General features: G+C 44.1%; 3 protein-coding genes across 7 annotated transcripts in view; 1 reads left to right on the top strand and 2 right to left on the bottom strand.

Moving 5' to 3' along the window:
• The window catches only part of LOC110977185 (tRNA (carboxymethyluridine(34)-5-O)-methyltransferase ALKBH8-like), an 8,303-nt gene extending 3,972 nt beyond the window's left edge, over window positions 1–4,331 (top strand). For all 5 annotated transcript variants that reach the window (XM_087130713.1, XM_022231078.2, XM_087130722.1 and 2 more), the window contains exons 6-11: window positions 153–262; window positions 659–825; window positions 1,163–1,402; window positions 1,997–2,043; window positions 2,396–2,545; window positions 3,235–4,331. In XM_087130713.1, the coding sequence (XP_086986839.1) occupies window positions 153–262; window positions 659–825; window positions 1,163–1,402; window positions 1,997–2,043; window positions 2,396–2,545; window positions 3,235–4,137 (1,617 nt within the window). In that variant the 3' untranslated portion in view covers window positions 4,138–4,331. The remainder of the gene's footprint in view (window positions 1–152; window positions 263–658; window positions 826–1,162; window positions 1,403–1,996; window positions 2,044–2,395; window positions 2,546–3,234) is intronic.
• On the bottom strand, window positions 4,142–21,379 carry LOC147800128 (uncharacterized). Its single transcript, XM_087130711.1, has 17 exons — window positions 20,862–21,379; window positions 19,964–20,267; window positions 19,135–19,292; window positions 17,046–18,711; window positions 16,429–16,583; window positions 15,659–15,947; window positions 14,745–15,030; window positions 13,621–13,831; window positions 12,879–13,026; window positions 12,283–12,492; window positions 11,677–11,811; window positions 11,083–11,205; window positions 10,002–10,039; window positions 9,468–9,566; window positions 8,912–9,002; window positions 7,890–8,735; window positions 4,142–6,192 (listed from the first exon to the last, which is right to left on the bottom strand). Exons 1-17 carry the CDS (start codon window positions 21,063–21,065, stop codon window positions 5,987–5,989), a joined length of 5,169 nt encoding a protein of 1,722 aa, XP_086986837.1. The 5' UTR covers window positions 21,066–21,379; the 3' UTR covers window positions 4,142–5,986.
• LOC147800127 (sushi, von Willebrand factor type A, EGF and pentraxin domain-containing protein 1-like) overlaps window positions 21,164–21,379 on the bottom strand; it is a 46,800-nt gene continuing 46,584 nt past the window's right edge. Inside the window, exon 20 of the mRNA XM_087132613.1 lies at window positions 21,164–21,180. Coding sequence (XP_086988739.1) covers window positions 21,164–21,180 — 17 coding nt within the window. The remainder of the gene's footprint in view (window positions 21,181–21,379) is intronic.

Below are 21,379 nucleotides of genomic sequence, written 5' to 3'. Positions count from 1 at the left end.
TACTTCAACTTTGAGCATTACATCCTGCACAAAGAAATATATGTAGTGGTAGGGCTGTACCTCCCTGAATCCTGCAAAACCCTTCAAAACCCTCCATGCGGATACTGATGGATCTGGGAGGGTAACAGAGTTGTTTGCAATCGTTTTGCCAGGTTCTCATGGAGTTCAGTAACCCCGTCGCTGGCCGTCACGTGCCAGTGTTTCTACCGCGCCGCAGTCTGCTGATCATGACTGGAGAAGCAAGATACCTCTGGTCTCATGGGTGAGATAAGTCATCTCAAAATTTGAAATTTCATTTCCAAAGACTGTTGATAAGGGCTACGGAACGTACATGTACACTGTACATGTTATATGACATTGGATTTCACTCCCATGTTGTTCATAAGAAAAGGTTTCAGAATTACCTGTCAATAGTCAGTGTGATCCAACATAGCAAAATCATTGTAAGTCACAAGAGCTACTCAAATGAGCAGTTTACTGATAAGTTAAAAAAGATATTTAAGACTCATTTTGTTCGATCTGGTCACAAGTGTTGATTATTGAACAGAAAGAACCCCTGCATGTGATTCTTCAGAAAGTGTTTTTGACATTTTTACCCCAATTTTTTAAACATTTGACACCAAATTTACCTAGTCAAATATGAACTCCAAATTTCCAGGATCACACCGAGAAAAAGCGACGTCATTCCTGCTCACATGGATGGAACTAAGAGTGGCACCACATCTGATGAAGTCACAGAGAATGACCAGGGACTTACATTGATGCAACGTGGGGTCAGGAGGTCACTGACCTTCAGGGCTGTCAGGGGAGCTCCTTGTCATTGTGGTGAGAAGAAAACAAGGGCGGGGCTTGTGTTGGAGAAAAAAGGGGCGGCATACCTGTAGAAGGGAAATAAGATACTTTTTACCCCATATTTTTAGATCAAAGGTGCATGCAGAACTAGTAAAGTGTGCATTTTGTAGTTGACAAACACAAGTTCAAGAAGACAAATTGTTCAAAGCCTGATCAAATTTTGAAGTACTAGATGTTTGGAAGTTAAAATTAGTTCTGTTCATGCAGTTGAATTTTTGTAGCGTCCGTTCCAAAAGTATGACAAGATTGATCTGTGTTTTTTCAAGGAATATTTTTTAACGTAATCATTTTTGCAATTTCGATTTTGCAGCTTACCCCAGTCGCTGTGACACCCAGCTTGCTGCCGCGACCTCTCACCCCCAACCCACAGCTCCAACTGCTCCCTCCCTGCCGACCTCTGACCTCCAGGCCATTCACCTAGAGGCCACCCACGTCCACCAGGTGTACGACAGCATCGCTGGCCACTTCAGCCAGACGAGGCACAAACCCTGGCCTCATGTTCTGGGGTTCCTGCAGTCACTTCCAACGGGGAGCGTTCTGCTCGATGTGGGTGAGCAGGTGTATGTCACAGTCTCACCCTTAGTGGCACGGTATCCTGCTGGGTCTCTGCTCAACTTGTTGCCTTGTGTCTTGTTGGTCTTAACTGTGCTTTGGTGATCTTTCCTCATTACTTGAGGACTTACACGGGCTGACTTACCCCCCACATTAGCATGAATGCAAATGTGCAATTCTTTGTTACGTGCTCATGCTACAATTCTGCAAATATTTCTCACATTTTAATCTGCAGAAGTTTAGAAAGATCAAATTCATTTTGGATTTGCCTAAATGTGAACTGGCATTTCCAGCTGGAGAGCCTGTGACATTCAGAAGCATGTCCTTTCCAAAGACCTGTTGCGCAATCAAGGTGTACAAAACAAAGACATAGACTGGCACTTTGAACCATTACGACTTAGGTAGTGCTGCCTATATGAACACAATATGTCTGGCGCCTTGCCTATGTTGCAATATATTTTCTCCACAACCGAACCTTAGACTATTTAAAAAGTCAATGTTTTCAAAAAAATGGACAGATATTTGTCTCGTCTCAATCTTCATAATTACTTAAATCACAAGGTTATGCTGACATTTTTCTATTTGACTGCAGGCTGTGGAAACGGTAAATACCTCGATGGCAATCCAAGTATATTTTCCGTGAGTCTATTTTGACCATACAAGTGTACTTGTAACCAGATAAAAGCTGCATAAACTGCATCTAGAAGTTCAATTTAGTGGATTTCCTGGGAGGACAGTTTTACCTTCTTGATGATACAAGTTGCTTCCAATACGATGAACAAAAAGAATGCATCTCTTCTCAGTTTTAAAATTCACGTGATGGTTTTTGAGGATGAATGGGAAAGCTACAGTCCTTCATTTGAAATGCTGGTGATGTTCTTTATACATCTACGAAACTGTGGCAATACAAACTATAGTCACTGTTGTGTTTTTTTTTTTTCAACTTGAAATTCATTATGACAATTTTCGTTACATGTTTTCACAAATTAAGTTTGGTTGTGACCGGAGCGTCAAGCTCGTGGAGATCTGCAAGGAGCGGCGGTTCCAGGCCTTCAGCTGTGATGGCTTGAATCTGCCTGTCCGTAGCGCCAGCATCGATGCCTGCATCTGCATTGCCGTTATACACCATTTCTCAACTCAGGTGAGTAACTGCACAACTGCAGCGCACGCCTGGCTGCTTCCATGCACTCGCCTCATAGAGAGAACAAAGTTGACTTACATGGATAGCTGACCATGTGCTTAAGCTAATGTTAGTAGCTTGTGGGCAGGTTAACAAATTTTTTCAACCACCAGCTGGATATTTTAAACATTACAACTCATTCAGTCGCCAGACTTAACATGTCTTGTTCAGTTTGATTATGATGGTGGCCTGTCAATTATTTACTCAAGCTACCGTACAATTGCTGTGCATTTTCGAGGACCGTCTATGATGGAGGGCACTGTTATTCCCAATAAAATACAGGTGTTTCATAATAGTGCGTCTGCAAGAGTTTGCAACGCGTTGACCAATCACAGTGTACGAAATCTGTCGACCCAATGTCGACCAGTTTAGAAAGAGTCGACAAACTTTGCGCACTGGGATTGGTCAACGCGTTGCAAACTCTTGGAGGTGCACTATTGTGAATCACTATATTCCAATTTGGGGCACATGTCTTAATTGGTACAACATACCACTTTTCTTTTGCTTGATCTTTCGACAATGTCTACAAGGGATGTTGACTTTTTCCCATAATACTCTGCTGGCAAGGCAAAAAATGTCTTGGTAACGACAGTTTCTGTGTCTTGTAATTTGCTGGCATGAGGCAGTGTGTCTGTGCACTTCTTCTGCAGAATCGTCGACTGACAGCCGTCAAGGAAATCGCCCGCGTGCTGAGGCCAGATGGTCTGGGGCTGATCTACGTGTGGGCCAAGGAACAGGAGAAAGACCGGATGAAATCATACTACATCAGCAGTGCGGCTCGCAAGAAGAAAAAGAATGCTCACCCCAAAGAAGACAATGTACAAAGTGAGGACGTGGCATCAAACGAAGACTGCATGGAAAACAGCTTACACACCGAGGACGTCACATCGGATGGAGATGGGACATCTAAAGACATCCACCTAGATAGCAACAGGTACGCTGCGATAAAGAACAACATAGGACAGTCTGAGGACAGTAAATCAGAAGACAGTAATCTAGAAAGCAAGGACGTCCAGAGAACTGACAGAGTTTCTGGGGGAGACAAGGCATTGAAATGCTCCAGTGAAGAGTCTGGTTGTCTTTCAGAGGACATTACATCATCTGTTAACAGAACTCGAGCTGAAATATCTGCCACTGCCAAAGCAAATCAAAACTTGTGTGAAACAGATTCCGCATGTGGAGCCAATGCTAGTTTATTAAAAATCCAAGATACCGATTGTAATTATCAAAATCGGGAATCACTTTGTGATAAATCCTGCACACAGCCAGAGAGTGAAAGTGTGGTCTTATCGATCCACAAAAACCGGACAGAGTTCGAAAGCCAAGACATGCTGGTCCCGTGGCACCTCAAAAAGCAGACCGGGGAAAAGGATGGCTCACCCACACCTAAGAATGGTACCGGCTGTGAGGAGGATGTACCAGTGTACCACAGATTCTACCATGTGTTCCAGGAAGGGGAGTTAGAGGCATTGTGCAGAATGGTGGACGGACTGGAAATTAAAAGCTCTCATTACGATCAAGGCAACTGGGGCATTGTCATTAGGAAGCTGTAGTCAGTTCTCAAAGTAAATGCCAATTTTACTTTAATATCTTTCGCCACCATCCTGTAAAGTGTCTCCAAAAATTGCAGCATGTTGCTGAAAGTAAAATGAATCTCAGTGTTATCGAGACCTCAAATATTGTTATTACTATTCCTACCTTTACTCAAATTTTTTTTGTCAAAACCACAGTGATTCTGGGTTTTGACTGATTACAAATGGTTCTTTAAAATTAATCATAGATGAAACAAAATCAAACAGAAGTATTTCTTACCAAATTTGTGTAAAAAAATGTATCGGCCTTGTGATTTTGGTTTAAATACAACAAAATAAAATTTTAAAAGCAAATAGATATTACCAAGTATTTGAGAGTGATAGACAATAATTGGGCTATCGAGGTGACTGAAGACTCATCTTTCACCAACTGAATGAAGCTCTCCAATGTTGCATTTCTAACAAAATCCCCCTCCCGTATCCTTGTAACAACTTGTTTTTCAAACGCAGCAGTCTGGCCTACAATTGTGACCACTTAGAAATGACTTTTCTGGCTTTGACAGTGAGTTATTGTCCCGCCCATTTCCCAGATTATGTTTTGCCATAATTGCTAGCATGATGCTGTGCATAAAATGGCATTTAAAAGTACTTGTAACAAACAACTGAACTTTAAACTCTACATTACCTGTATGCGTATATATCCCAAACATAAATACAGAACAAAGTAAATATATTTGTATAAATAAAAATGACACGCATTCCATCTAAGAGCTCTTACTACAGAAGTACATTGGGTTGAGAATTGTTCCCTTTGTTTTCTCTGGACAAATTCACAGGTGAACATTGCCTCCCCGTCAGCAGGTCTTTATTCTAAAAGTGAATAATGTAATTTTTCAGAATGAAGCTATAAAGAATAAACAATTGTCATGAACCATCAGAGATGGGAAGAAGTGGGCATCTGCTACAGACAAATAAATGCCCGCTGCAGCACATCTTCAATAATGGTATTAATGGAACTAGTCCTTGCTAAGCTACAAATGCTTTACACAAAATTACACATAAATATCAAACATACTTTAAAAGCGTTGTTTACGACTAAAAACTACTTTCCCGACACGGGTTGAACAGAAATTGACTTCCGTACCAATACTAGCTGAAGGTCTCTGGTGTAACAAATATACACTACTTTCTTCTTCCTAAAACCACTATCACAGTTACAGACAGATGTACACGGTGCCTCGGCACAGTTGATAGGCACGACTTGTCGAGATCTCTCCGGTTAGTTTACAGCGTATGCATTTGAGGCCGGCTGGTGAAGTTTTTCTCTATTCGTCCAAAGCTGGACACTCCTTCAATTGCTGCTACTCCCCAGGGATTTATGGGTTCTCAGGAGAGATGAGAGTTTTGTTGCCAGTGGTCATGTTTTGCTCAAATGGCGACACGGTGGATGTTTGTGTCTGGAGACTGTCAGTCATGATGGCATTGTGCCTTGCTGTCCATACCCACGAGAGTGTGCTGTATATCCCTAATTCTACGACCAGAATTTGCTTCATGCGCACAGGTGGTACGTACCATTTAAATTTCTCATTAATAGGGTATTGTGACTTGCCAAAATGAAAGCTTCTGTCAAGTTTAAGAACATGTACGCCAGCACAGTGCCAACGACCAAGTATAGTTCTTAACTATATTTGGTTGTTGAACTGTTCCAACAGTTTTTCCAATTTTAGTAGGCAAGTTTTTGAAACGGAAAAAAGTTCACTTTTGCTTGGTAAACATCCATAAGTTGGGCAAGAAGCCTCAAAAATGTCCATCACAAATCCAGGTGGCAAAAACCTTGTTTTCGTTTCTATCACAACATTAGAGCACAACATTAACCACGAGTAGATCCAACTAGGTTCGGGCAGGCCGAACTCAGGATGCACCGCCCCTCGTGGAAGGCAAAGCCTGCTGGGCACTGGCAGCGAGCCACGCAGGGCAGCCGCCGGCACAGCTCCCTCAGCTGGGCCGTGTTGTAGCAGGTCTCTAGGCAGGGCGGGCCACAGTCATCAAAGATCATGGTCTCCGGGCAGTCTATACCTGTGGTGGAGGAGATACAAAACAAGGTTGCCCAATAGAGGGATTTCACATTAGCCCTGACTGCGCATATTCGCATCGAAACCGAGGTTTTCTGTGTTAGACTTCATTGCGCGTGCCCGCGGAGTCGACACGCTACATGCAGTATCCGTTTCGTTAGTGTGATGCCACTTCAGTTTAAACCAGGCCCACTGCACATGCAGACACACAACCATCACAGGTACATTGGTTTGCAGTAACATTGCCGTTATTTTTTCTTTTGATTTTACGTGTCGAGTCATCCTGAAAGACTCTTCCACCAAAATTTGCAGCCTGAAAAGTCTGAATTTAACATACCTTTAAGTATTTTGTGTCTTGACTCCTTACTTTCAATCGTCTGATCGTACTAAGAATTGAATCTGACACATTCAGCCTCGTTTTCAAACACGGAAGTGCACAGATCAACGCTAAAAGCATCGTATTGGGATCCCTCTATGGCATGAGTTTTGTTATGTCAAACCCTCTGGATTAAGTATGTGAACTGTTTGAGCATAAAATGCAAATGAACTTTCAAACTGAAAAAGTTAAGACAAGAAAACAAGTAGTATGCTAGTTTCACTGAATGCGACAAAAATGTGGCCAAGCCAATGCAGTGAGGGAACAATTGCCAGTACTGGGTCGAAAGCCATTTTTATACTTTTTATATTTTTTCATGCATAAAGGAAATCAACACACTGTGAATGTTTTCAGCCACATTTTTCACTACACCAAATTAACCACTTCGTGCCGGGAGTTCGGGTACCGGAGACCTTAGGTTTGTACACTTAACCGGAGTTCCCGAAATCAGACAAAGGAGCTGGGCCTTGAAACGAAAGACCGGGCTGTTGGGAATTGCCAACATTTTTCAGTTGTCAATGGCGGAGGTAATCCGTCATTGTTTTGAAACAGTATGCCACTGTTTGTGGCATTCAGTGCAAGCGGATTCTGACCGGGGACAAAAGTGCTCCTGCGCTCCAGCGATGCATGATACAATACCATTGCATGCTAATTTGGCCGCATTTGAAAAAAAAAACGCCAGCAGCGCACTGGGCCAGTTTTGAGAATAAAAGAAAATTATGCAACACTGCAAAATCTGGGCTCTCTTTACAAGGCGACGGGCCTGGCTGAAATTCTCGGGCATCAATAGAGGTTGCCCGTCAGATTAGAGTTGAACCAGACAGTCATTCGCGTGGGTATAAACATCCAGTATTTGAAGTTCCAAAGATATGTAATATGATAGTATATGAAGTTATAAACTTTCAAAGAATTTTGAAAACGGAAAACCTTGAAAATCCCCCGGGAAGTTGTCATGCAACTTCAAATTAAACCCGGCAACATATGGTTAATCAATGCATTAATGCATAGGCCGAATATGCTGTTGGTATTCAAAGTGGAAGAAACAGAGAGACCCATTCTCACTGCTATTAAAGACAAATGACGCAAATTAAACTTGATGTCTGAAAACATTTGTGATGAAGTTCGCCCAAGTGAAATGTGTTCAACTTTTGCGGCAAGGATACTTACTGTGATGTCACAAATACTAATAACAATGGCAAAGTTACAAATACAAGTAGAAGTTTATGCGCAATTTTCAGCCGCTGAAACAAATTGTGTTTCTCACAAATCATTCCATTCCTCTGAAGCCCATCAACTCTGAACTGATGGAAAATAAACATGCATACCACAGATGGTGCTATTTCTCCACTCTCTGACAATGATTCCGTTCCGCTTGCACTCTTGGGCATAGGCCGCGATAGCCTCACAGTAGCATGGCTCGTTGCCCCCGCACACGCAGGCGTCCTGCTGGCACAGCTCGTAAAACCTCCGCGGGTCCACAACGCCACGGCACTTGGCAAACGTCGCCTGCTTCAAGACGTCACACTTGGCGCGCACCTCCCGCCAGGTGCGGTAGGTCAGCGAAGCGCAGGCCGGCAGACGGCCAACGAGCTGTCGCGGCAGGGACAGAGCCTCGGGTGCAGAGGCAGCCGAGAGGAAGCAGTGCTCATAGCCATTGACCTTCCAGCTGTGGATAAACTCCAGCATGCTCCGGCTGGGCAGCTGATGCTTTGTCAGACTGTCGTCCTCCACTCTACCATTGAAGTTGCCGCAGAGACCGCACAGCTGTCTCCTGAATGACTGCTGAACCGAAACCTCCACCCCTCCGTCCATGCCCCACGAGACTTCCAGCCCCTTGCCTGAAACAACCTTGATGCGGTCACCGTGGCTACTGTAAATCTGTATCCCCAAATGATCACTAATGGCAAATGGCAAAGTTATTGGTCTACCATCAACTTTCACACCTTGTGGCACGAGTTCAACTTTCACTCCATTCAGGTAGATGAAAACGATTTTCTGAGATGTCTCTGTTGTGGGAGAAGAATTTTTATGTTCCAATTCAAGATGGACGCTGAAGCTACCCGTGGAGCAATCCTGGGCCATAGTGTAGCGACAGTTACCATAGAAATGGAAGGAGTGAAAATCAAAGGACTCAAAATTCCCCTGAGGGTCGACAGTACAAGATGCCATGTCTGAAACATAAACATAAATAAATACAAGTATCTCCGAAAAATCAAACAACGTCGAATACATCATGAAGAGTTCAAACAAAGGTTGGGATATTACGAACTAAAAGAAAATCTACACAGTTCTGTGTTATGTACTTCTATTTTTATAATATTTCTAGTTTCTTTATTGCAATAATTACCATCTGATATTGTTTGGACTGTGCTATGTTTTGCCTGATATGCTGGGCAGATCGGGCAACAGAAACCGGGCTCCCTTACGGGTGTCTGTCCCTGTAACCAGAACAACAAACAGTGTGAACCACAACTACCTCTTAAAAAAAAGTTTCCTGTCACAAGTGTCTTCCGCCTAACTAGCAACATGGTGTGAAGGAGGACGCAGGAATCTTGAAGTTCTTTAGCTGGTATAACGGAAAGGATGCCTCATGCCCAATTTTGTGGTGGATCTTCAAGACTGGCAGTTCACATGCATCTGTGTGACCATGAGTCCCCACTGTGGGACCAAGGTCATTGCAAAGAATGGCAGTTTAAGTTCCACTGTGGGACCCCGGTCATCGCAACAGTGGGGAGGGGGTTTTAAATCCCATTCTAGGACCATGGTAACTACAGAAAGTGCAGGTCCACAACCTGCTGATAGAAACAATGTGAAGTATTCAAGAGGCTGCAGGTTCGACTTCTTATTTTTTCTTTTTCTACCCCAAAAGTGACTGCTTTTTTCATTTTGCATGCACCACCGACCTTTGGACACACTGGAACAGAGCATGTCACTGGCATGCATGTGGCTTTCCCGCTTACGCACTGGCAATGTGTACAGCCTTCTTCCCAGTCTTCATTGGCCTGTACATATGTGAAGATTAAAATATGCAATACACCTGTAAAGAGTGTCAATAACTATTTGTTTTATTGTTACAGGCTTGGCTCAAAATAATGCAAGTATTGTTTGACAAAAAAATGGACAAAAACATAGTCACTTTTATTGTCTTCAGAGATAAGATATGGTTATCAAAAACATCACTTACCAATTTGAATTGGGGAAAGACTCCAAATTGCTGAATAGGAAAAAATCACATCCCCTTAAAAAGCAAAAACCTTTTCCCAGCTGGCCCTAAGCAATACCCCTGACTGTTGGATCACTTTCACATTTTTTTCTTCAATGGAACACGGTTAACTTTGGTAGGTATCAGTGAAAGCCAACTTTATACTCATATGCAAATGTCCACTCAAGGGTAACAGAAAAACATCTAGACTGACACTGACTAAAAATGACGATACCTGCCGAATGATACCGTTGTGCCTGCAGTGCCGTAAATCTATGATAAAAAAAACAGCAATCATTCACACAACTAATAATGAACATTACAGACTTCTACAGCACTCCTATCGAGAAAACTAAAAAGGCACCTACTCATTGTTATCAAAACTATTACTTTGAAATATTCATGTCTACTGTAATGACGTTTTCTGTAAGGCCATACATGATCAAATTTTCACCGCTTTATAGCCAGTTAACGTTGGATTTTGACCCAACCAAGCACGAAAATAAAAGAGAATTCTGAAATGAGTGTACACGTCCTCCATGCAACGAATAAAAAAAACTTTGTGTTTACACGTCATCTGGCATCAAGTGGTTAACTAGAAAAAAATCAATCTTTGACCTCATACTGAATTTGAGTGTTTATATCAGTAAAATCTGAGAACATAAAATTCACTCAAAATAACTCACAAAACTTCACCTCCCCTAAAAAAAATTTAAGTGAAATCATTGACCATATCCCACAAAAAATATTAAAAGGTAAATAATATTAATTTTTTTGCACTGGGAATATGAATTTTTTATACATGAGTCACCGAGTGTCTCCACTCCAGAAATAAAAATTGGGTGAAGCAGCTAATTCCAATGTACAAGTTTTTATTATGGCATAGCAAGGATATTAAAAAAAACGACAGTCAACAGGGATGATGACGATCAACTGTCAGTTGGACTGATTGCTCATGCTATTCATACATGCCATAAAGTGCAGGCCCGGAAATGTAATTATTATTGCAGAGGCAAAAAAGGGAGATGTTCTCTCTGGCGGAAGTTGGATTGAAATCAGCAAACCGCGAGTTTTTACTTAACAAGAAAACTGAGAAAATGCGCAAAAGATGTCTAGTATTCAATGAGAACAAAAGGGAGGATGCTACCATATTCTAATTCAGCGCGTAAAACGTGGGGTGAAACTGTGAGAACGGTGTTCGGCTGCAAGAGGCCGCTAGTCAAAATTATCTACGCAGAGCAGTGTACGTACAGCGCATTACACCAAGGTATATATATACATGTATTCACATTGTATTCTCAGTATGGCATTCTTACCAGCACACGACTTGCCATCTGACTGAAGAACAAAGCCTGCACTGCAATCACAACGGTAACTGCCCTGCGTGTTGACACACGCATGGTCGCAGCCACCATTTTGGACGAGACATTCATTGACATCTGCAGAAAGGCCATACAGAGAGATGACTTTGGGCAGAACCCCAGTTTAATACCAAACAGGCAAAATTTCTCAAATCGAGAACCTTTGAAATGCCATAATGGGGCTCTGCCAGCTAAAGCTTTCCACTGTTTGCACAGCTGTCACGCCGAGGACTAATTTGGAGGATAAGCGATCAAACTGAAACTGCCCTGTGCAAAAACACCACACCGCCAAGTGCGTGGAGCAACTTTGGCCCTCAGTGCCCAAAAGAAGTGCTTTCCAGCTGATTCTGTTTTTGAAATTCACATATTCTTCTTGAACTTTAGAATACATATTTGTTTAAGAAAGCCATCGAGAGGGATGAAAGTAAAACATTTTTGTGAAACTATGACTGCGTCGTTCTTGGAGCTTGTTAAAATCAGTTCAATGTCACTGTGGACACAGCCTGGTTGCACCAAGGGGGATTTACAAGTGCACATCGGAGGACTCACCCAGATTGCACACAGGCCCTCTGAAGCCAACTGGACACGTGCAAAGTGGCATGTTACCCTCCCCCACGTCACATGACCCGCCGTTCCTGCAATGGAGTTGCTCACACGGGTGCATGGCCACTTCACATCTTGGCCCTGATTGGGTTGAAAAAAAAAAAGAGGTGGCGATCCAAAACCGTCCCAAGAAAGCGGTATCGTGGTCTAATCTGCCACAGCTCCTTGTGAATTCTCAATACGTAAGATGAAGAAGATTTAAGCCTACCAGTGGTGGATTAAAACAGGGAGGGGGGTGAACCCGCATATTTCAGGGAAGGGCACATTTCAGTGACAATTTTTGTATTAGTACACGTAACCTGCTGAGGGAAAAACAAGGAAATAACACCTTTCTTCCTCCCCAAACGAATTTAAAAATAGGAGTAGGTCCCCCTCCCCAGGATCCACTGCTACCTACCAGCATTGCACACAATATTTGGCTGCAATAAATTGCATTCAACTTAAACTGGATTTCATAATTATTCATTCGGTTATCATTCGCCACTTAGAATTCAACGTCATCCCAACGGCCAGCAGGTGTACTGCAACTCATGCTGTGTGATGGAGTCTTACCAGTGAAACCTTCAATGCACTGGCACACCGGTCCCGTTGGCCCGTCGTGGCACAGCCCGCCATTCAAGCACGTGCTTCTCTTGCAGCTGGTGCTAGCCGCCTGGCAGGCATGGCCTTCAAACCCGTCGGCGCAGTCGCAGGTGTAGTTGTGGACCAGGTCACGGCAGGTGGCACCGTTCCGGCACGGTGAGGAAGCGCAGTCATCAATTTCTGTTGGCGTGAGTCAAAACATTTTTGCCTAATATGCGTGAGGGAGTGGGGTCTAGGACTCAGGGTTTGCCACCCATAAAAGGGATCAGGTTGTGGCCTTGGGCACCCTGCATCACCCCTATTTGCCCCTCTCTGCTACAATGACTAAATGGGTACCCACATTAGCTGAGAGCACATAGTGATGGACCAGCATCTCATCCAGAGGGAATGGAAATATCCTTGGCCCTTTCACGCCTCAGAAACCAGAGACAAACGCTGGCCTCATGGGCCACTTTGACTTGTGACGAACTTCAATGTCAACTGCAATTTTTCCATCCGTCACTGGATGGCCGGGTGCCAATGACAGTTCCGACTTGCGACAACAAAAATACTGAATTTCGACTCACTTCTGCAGATTTGTGATGGCTGACGTCGGTACACAGTGAGTCTGTCTTGTAGAGCCTGTGGCCATGCCACTGCATCTCCTATAGCCCCGCAACTGCCATACAAACTCAGTATCTCTGCATCACTCATGGCAAACTGCCAGATGTTCACCTGGTACGTTGCACGGTTGAAACAAGGCAAAGTAAAATCCAGCTATATGTACGTGGGGAAGGTCTTTTCTCGTTTCTGAAATTCTATTTTCACTCTGACGCGATCCGGGCCATTCGCTTTTGTTTATTCATAAACATCATCAACATGGCTTTCCAGTCAGAGAAGTCATAAACCCAGCCTTCATTTCAAACAAAATTACCAAGATTGCAGGGGTCAAGTTACAGTAATTTGAATGTTTACAAGCACACCATGTGAGTTACCATAATGCTACTTCTGTAATTTAACAGGGAGGAAAATTGTAATAGCAATTGTCACCCAATGAAATCTCGGAAGAATGGAGGCTGTTACCTGCCCTTCTACAATGTGGTATCCAATCTCTATCTGAACAATGAAATCAAGCACAGCCACCTTTGACCTTTAACAAATGACTCCAAACTATTATACAGCCATGATCTTTTGTGATGATAGAAACTGTGCAAATTACACAAACAATTTGAATATGTAAATCAACAATGAAACTTTCGGCCAATAGGAGACCACGCCTTGACATAAAAATGCAAAACCATCAACAGAAATGCAAGACTGTTACCACACCTGACTCAAGCGACCGACAAAGCTACCAGACGTTTCTTCCTGCTCATGTATCCCATCATGCTCTCTGCCAAGGGTCAGCAAGCCACCGCCGGGTATGAAGCGACCGGTCTGTAGTCCAGTGCCCTGTCTCCTAAGTGAGCCGTCAAAGTAGAAACGCCAGTTCCCTGACTCGGCCTTCCAGGTGAAGGCGATATGATGCCAATCAGCCTCCCTTCGCAATAAACACACAATGAACATTCCAATTTTTTGCAAAGAGGGTGTGGATTAGGGCAAGGCGTAGGCTTGAAACAAGATATCACACTATGAACATCTGACAAAAGAAGTACAGTGCAATAATAATTGACGCTCATTGTTCATTGCGTCAGCTAAAGCTTTAGAAAAGTTCCATACCTTCAAGATAAAAACATGCAGTGAAGAATTTGCTGCACAGAAAACTGCACGATACTATTTCTGTTTAAAATGTGAAGAAGACCCATTTCAGTATTTCTTAACTAAAACTAAAGCATCATTTGAACTCACTCCAATGACCTGGAGCTACTTAAAACCCTCAAATGAGTAGGCATGTAAAGAGACCTTCACACAAATGATGTAGTTTGATTCCCTGGACCTCGTAGCAAACACCAGCTGGCCGAGATTCCAGGACTTTATAAGTTGGGCCTCTGTATACTCTGTGAAAATGAGTCGCAAGTGCCACTTTGGAGTAAAAGTTCTTTAGAATAATTGTGCACAGTGTAAATCCATAGGAACCCACAGCATTTTTCACCATGGAGTATCCACTTTAATCAGGATGCCAAACTGAGCGAAACATCAAAACAAAAAGCTTAATTTGCTCTTTCAAATACAAATGAAAACTCAAAAACTGGCTCTGGCGACTTAAGACTTATTATCACAGAGTGGGTCACATGTTATTCACACGATGTATGCTTGTGCTGAAATACATGGGGATTCCTATTACATCACTACATGCTTCTGCACCATTCATCTCTCAATAAATAACATGTTGCTGATGTACTTACGTTTCAGTTTCCAGAAACACATACATTTATAAACTCAGAAACAGACTGTAAATTGGGTGCTGTTTCTCTCATGCTTTTAACCAATCAAAAACAGCTATCATTTTGTACCTTTCTGGCATGAAATTTGTTTCAACCACTTGACTGTTCACTTGTACAACCAGGTTGCCGTAGTCTCGTAGACTCAGCGCGACATTCATGGTTCCCTGTTCTGTGGTAGACTGGCGGCTCGGCTCATTGTACACGACATAAGATAGGAGGGGCCCAGTCAGGGCCCTGTCCTCGGGCCGTATCCACAGTGACAGGGTCAACTCGTGCAGGTCAGGCTGCAAGTGAATGAGGTTGGTGACCGGCAGGGTTGACGGTCCGAATATGAGATCGAAGTCGGAGGAGAGTCCTGACAGTAAAGGCAAAAAATGTGATTCTAAAGGAAAAGAATTAACGTGAGGGGAGGAAATCGCGCATGGAAATCGGCAAGAGGATTGTCAACAACACACAGATTGACACTTTTATTCCCTTTCAGAAAGTCCTTTTAACAAAAGGTCCAACAAAATGGTGAAAACATCCTTCCACTTTTTGGTTGTTTATTTTATTTTGATTAAACGTTTTGTACATTGAATAGCCACATTTTGTGAAGTCCATGACCTTTGACACAGCATTCCGTCCATATTCAGGAGTGCATCTGCCCAGTAAACCAGTGTGCTCATGAGTTACCCCAGGCTGTTCAGGCAAGACTTAAAATACTGCCTATGACCGTCAAATTATCAAGGAACAGCAGGGCCAGATTTCAGCGAGCCTTGATGGCATGGCCTGACCCAAGTGTCAGCTCATTGAAATGCGGCCACTTATGGTGGCTACAGCTGCTTCCCCTACACATGTGTGTTACTGCCAGCCACAGCCGGTTTGATGTGGACAAGGACTTCACTGTCTGTATTTGACCCTTGTTTGCCTCAATAAGCCATGTCACACCACAACAGCACTGGTCACCTTGCAGACAAAAAAGCATGGTTATTCCTGGCACTTACTCAGTTGGCAGTTTCCGCCTGAGTAGCCCGGTGCGCACCGACAGACGAAACCGTCCACCCGGTCCTCGCACACGGCACCGTTCATGCATTCCTCCATGTGCTCCAAACAATCGTCGATGTCTTCCTCGCAGAGGACCCCTCGGTAACCACGGCGACAGAGACAATGGAAGCTTTCCCTATCACTCGGGACGCACCGTCCGTCATTCTGACACGGACGAGAGTCACAGGGGCTTATCCATTCCTCACAGCGGTTCCCGCGGTAACCATCCTGGCAATAGCAACTGAAACCCTACGGTAACAGAAAAAAACAATCAAAAATTGATGTTGAAGCAAACCTTCCCAGATCTCTGAACATCCATCATGGGGTTGGGAACACTAGTTTTACAATAGCACAAGAAATAGCAGTCAATATTTGTTTTGTAAAAGTTCGCCCACCGTTTTAGAGACATGATAATAAATGAATAGAAAAACTCTACATTAGAAGAATTTGTAGGATTGAAGTACATGCCGTCGCACCTCATTGATAAGAAGTTCTTCAGACTTTCCAGATTACCTAGTTATAGAAGGAACCTCATATTATTAGGAATGAAAACAAATAAAGAAAAAAACAGGTCGGGATTTTTCTTGTTATAAGCATCCTTTATCAATGTTCAACTATTTATGCTTCTTAACACTACTAGCAAATCTCAGAATAAATATGCTCCGATACAACAAATAAGACTCCGGGTTTTGTGTCCTATCGTTGCATTATTTGTTCTTGTTTTATTTACCCTTGGTAGGTCTTGACACTCGGCCCCGTTGAGGCACGGACTGGAAGCACAGTCGTCAAAGTTGATCTCACAAGTCAACCCCGTGAAGCCGTCGGGACACTCGCACATGTAGGAGTTGACGTCATCGTGGCAGATGCCTTCGTTCAGACATGGAGCTGAAAGAAGAGAATCACATGAGACGGCCTAAACTTCAGAGAAGGGCTGAGCTTACCAGCTTCCAAAGAAATCCTGTTGTTTAGTTTTTTCTCCTGAAAGGATAGTTTGTGTTTGCTTGCGACTGTGATTTGGGCCTCATGCGCTAGCAGAATACCTTAAAAAGATCAATGGAGGGAAATAGGGGAGCACCTTCACCCTCAGCTCGTTTTTAACAATGTTCCTCTTATTTCCTAAAGGTTTCTGCCAGTACACATCTAGCATACTGTAGCATAGACCTGTGGTAAGTAACCCAACATGCACATGAAAAACAGTGGGTATTCATTCTTGGTTTTATTACCTAATACCTCCTTCTGAAATGTTAGTGAAATCACAGATCACTTTCTTTCCTTTTTTTAAACAACGTGCTTAAATAGACAATTTAATGTGAAATAATGGTCGAATGACCTCTGACACCAACTCACCAGATGCACACTCATCAACATTCACCTCACAGTTCTTCCCAGTGAACCCTGGTACACACGTGCACGAGTAGTTCCGATTGCCGTCGACACACTTCCCTCCGTTCTGGCAGGGCCGAGAGAAACAGTCGTCCAGAGGAACCTCGCAGCGCCGACCCGCAAACCCGCGAGGGCACCGACACCAGAATGTATTCGGTCCGTCCAAGCACCTGCCTCTGTTTTGGCACGGGTTAGACTGGCACTCATTAATGTTGGTCTGGCAGCGTACACCGGTGAAGCCTGCAGGGCACGTGCAGGTAAATTGGTCAACGCCGTCCACGCAACTGCCTCTGTTTTTGCAGGGTTGGGAAATGCAATCGTCAATGTTCACTTGGCAGAGATGACCGGCAAATCCACGCGGGCAGACACAGTTGAATGCATTGACACCATCCATGCACCTGCCGCCATTGACACACGGACTGGCATCACAGTCATCGATATTTATCCCGCACGAGGGGCCGGTAAATCCAGGCGAGCAAACGCAGCTGAAAGAGTTGACACCGTCGATGCATCTGCCGCCGTTCTGGCACGGTGCGGAGGCACAATCGTCGGCGTTTGTCTCGCACAGACTGCCAGTGTATCCGCTGAGACACCTGCACTCAAAGTGGTTGGTGAGGTCCAAGCAGGTCCCCCCATTCTGGCAAGGCTGCGATTCGCATTCGTTGATGTCACTCTCGCATAAGACACCTTCAAACCCATCCTCGCAAGTACAGGAATACCCATCCACACCATCCAGGCACTGGCCACCATTTTGACAGGGATTGCTATCGCACTCATCAATATCAACGTGGCACAGGCCACCAGCAAAACCAGGAAGACAACGGCAAACGAAACCATCCACAGCATCCACACACAAAGCCCCATTCCTACAGGGCTCCCCCTGGCAGTCATCAATGTTAATCTCGCACGTGGTGCCTGTGAAGCCGGCCGCACACTGACAGACAAATGCACCCACCCCATCCAGGCAAGTACCCCCATCTCCGCACTGTACACCACTGCAATCGTCCATGTCAACCTCGCACAGAGCCCCGGTGAATCCTGGGACACACTGGCAGAAGAACTCCTCCACATAGTCGATGCAGCTTCCCCCATTTCTACACTGTACACCGAGGCAGTCATCGACATTTGTCTCACAGGTTTTCCCGACAAAACCCGCTCTACACTGGCACTGGAAATCATTGACCCCATCCACACAAAGACCGCCATTTCTACACGGTCTGCCACTGCAATCATCGATATCAACTTCACAATTCTTACCAGTGAAACCTTCCAGGCAGAGACAGGAATAATCGTTCATTCTGTCGACACATGCAGCCCCGTTGTCACAGGGGGCACTGCGGCAGTCGTCTACATTGATCTGACACTCGGCACCGATAAAACCCTCCAGGCAAGCGCACCTGTAACCGTTCACGCCATCCCTGCACGACCCACCATTCTGACACGGCATACTGACACAGTCATCGATATTAACCCCGCATCGCTCACTGGTGTAGCCTGGACGACAGATGCACACTGGTCTCATGGACTGGTCTTGACATGACCCACCATTCAGGCAGAGGTGAGCATGGCAGACATCTTGGATTTCACATGTATCCCCGTAATAGCCTGGCTGACAAGAACATCTGAAACCCTACAGAGAAAAATTCCACCATTTGTAGTTTTTTCATCAAAATTTTTACTGCTGCTTACATGTAAGAATGCTGCACCATCTTTACATGGTTTACTGAACAAATTCTGAGAAAGGTAAGTCTGTCATACACTACAGCAAACAATTAAAGTCAAGAATTACAAACTTGGTACATTGAATAGACTAGACAATGTTGATGCTACCCCTGATCTGCAGGACTATTGTCACTTCTGCTGTACTTGAGGCAAATGCCTTCCTTGCTCCTCCACTCGAAATTCGGAAAAGAGATGAGAAAAAGTTAAACCACATGCCTCCATTCTTAAACATACGCCCCCCAGCACCCTCCCTTTGAAAAACGCTGCTGTTTCCCACTGACAAATACAGGACGGAAATTGTGTTTAATAGGTGCGAGTGTCCTTCTCTTACAGCTGAGACGTCCTCTTCACAGACGCCGCCGTGTCGGCACGGGCTTGACTTGCACGGATTCACAACCACATCACAGTGGGTTCCGCTGTAGCCATCAGCGCACTCACACCTATAGCCATTCACAAGATCGTGGCACGTTGCGTTATGCTGACACGGACCTGAGGCAAGAAGGGGAAAACGTCTGCCGTTACTTTCAAGGTACAAAACATCAAGACACGAAGACGCAAACGGGCCAAGTGGGCAACTGGAGCAGTTTCAACCAAAGTGTTAGTGACTAGATTCTTGTCTCAACACCCACTTGTAATTTTTGTAAGGGCAAGCGGACAGCTGAGAATTACTTGCAATTAATGAGAATTGCTCGTAAAAGACACTCAAATTTCTTTTTCTTTTAGGATTCAAAACCTTATCCTCCTGTTTGCTCGATGGTCTGTCACAATAAATACTTGACAGGGGAACACAATCTGGAACCCCTGAGCAAAAACCATAAGAAATGGAAATGAGCCGCACTTTCACGTCCGACAGTGTTGCATCGAGTTTATTACTAGTCCTTTCGTATGACCAGTCACAAGCAACGGAGCAAACAACTATAAAGAAATGCTTCTATTACATTTCATTTGAATAGCTTCCAACTGGATTCAAGACTGGATCACGTGTGAGGGACTTGTGATGGATTTGCCGGGACTTAACTGTGATGAATTTGAGTACTAACGTACATCTTTTCTAATAACCCAAATCAAAATGAGAAAAATATATAAAACAATAATATAAAAACAATGACAAAAAGAAATTCTTGCAACGCAGCTGAAATCTTCTCTTCTAAAAACAACACCTGACTGGCACTCGTTGATATCCATCTCACAGTCACGCCCAGTGAAGCCAGCCAGACAGTCGCACAGATAATCTGAGATGTCATTGGTGCAGCTTCCTTCGTTCTGGCAAGGTCTACTAGCGCAGAAATTCATGGCCGTCTCACAGTGGGCACCAGTGAAGCCGTCTGCACACAGACACCTTGCCGGGCCCTCGGGCTTGTCCTCGCACGTCCCTCCATTGGTGCAGTTGTGGTTCTCACACGGGGGGATCAGAGTCTCACAGTGAAGTCCTCGGAAGTTGCTGGGACAGGTGCAGTGATATCCCTTTGGTGTTAATGAACACAAGAAAACCAGAGGAGTGTAACTATATGTTGGCATTCAGATACATGATTAGTCACTACATAAAACAGCTTAGGCACTCTGCTATTACGCAAAGTAACATGGCTGTGTTTCAGCATATCAGGATAAATCATAATGCTGACAGCATTGATTAAGAATGCTAGCACAATGCTTGGTCCAATTTTATAATGCTGCCAAGTTGAGTTATTTGCTGAGCAGCTCCGAGTCAACAGCTGTGTTCACATGTATTACTCCCCATACTCGCAGGTGCAGCAAAATGTGGCATGCACATTACTTTTGAATCGTACTGCCAAGTCAATGGCTACCTCTTTTGAAAAACCACATGATGAGAGAGTAAACTCCAGGCTCAGAACCACAATTAAATCACATCAATGCAACTTCAGCTTGTACCCTCCCCCCTATTTTTATTAGCTAAGCAAATTCATATTCTACGCTCAGCAAAATCTATAATGAATTGGTCTAAGAAATTGGCCAAAGCACAAAACACAATCAAGAAAACCAGTCTCAGTAACTGGTTCCATTTAGAACAAATCCAAATTTCATGAGAGTCAGTCTCACTTTTTCCAGACTTTCGCAAACGCCACTGTTGAGGCACGGTTCAAAGGCGCAGTAATCTTTGAGCTGGCAGTACCTGCCGCTGTGTCCCTTCGTGCACCGGCAGGTATAGGAATTGGTTCCGTCCACGCAAGTGGCCCCATTGCGGCACAAGTCTACAGCCAAGGAATCAAACAATTCACCATTCAATGTTACAGAAAAAATCATCAAGGCACAAACTGAAATTTAGACACCTATACACTTAGCCATGTGTTGTACTTTAGTCCCTCACAAGTCCCCACCAGTCCGTTACAAGTTATCCAGTCTTAAGCCAAGCCACAAGCTATTCAAGTAAGCCATGACAAAAATATTCCTATATGTCACTGTCAACCCTGTGACTTGAGACTGGGACTTCTGAACGGGCTCGTGAACCGAATTGTGACCGAGTTGATGACAACACTGTTGTTGCTCCTGAACATCTTATCAATGCTTAACCTGTGTTATTCTTGCAGTGGACAAGCAATTCCAATAGGATGTTTGCC

The sequence above is a fragment of the Acanthaster planci genome, linkage group LG02 (genome assembly GCF_054643075.1).
Source record: "Acanthaster planci isolate LZ-2023a linkage group LG02, COTS_SCS, whole genome shotgun sequence".
Lineage (NCBI taxonomy): Eukaryota > Metazoa > Echinodermata > Asteroidea > Valvatida > Acanthasteridae > Acanthaster > Acanthaster planci.
This window is presented reverse-complemented; position numbering and strand designations above follow the sequence as displayed.

Coding starts and splice junctions, on each gene's coding strand:
- LOC147800128 (XM_087130711.1), bottom strand. CDS start 21,065: ATGATTTTTTCTGTAACATTGAATGGTGAATTGTTTGATTCCTTGGCT. Junction 15,948..16,428: donor AGTGTCAAGACCTACCAAGG/GTAAATAAAACA, acceptor CTGTTACCGTAG/GGTTTCAGTTGCTATTGCCA. Junction 11,206..11,676: donor AGGGCCTGTGTGCAATCTGG/GTGAGTCCTCCG, acceptor GCCTTTCTGCAG/ATGTCAATGAATGTCTCGTC.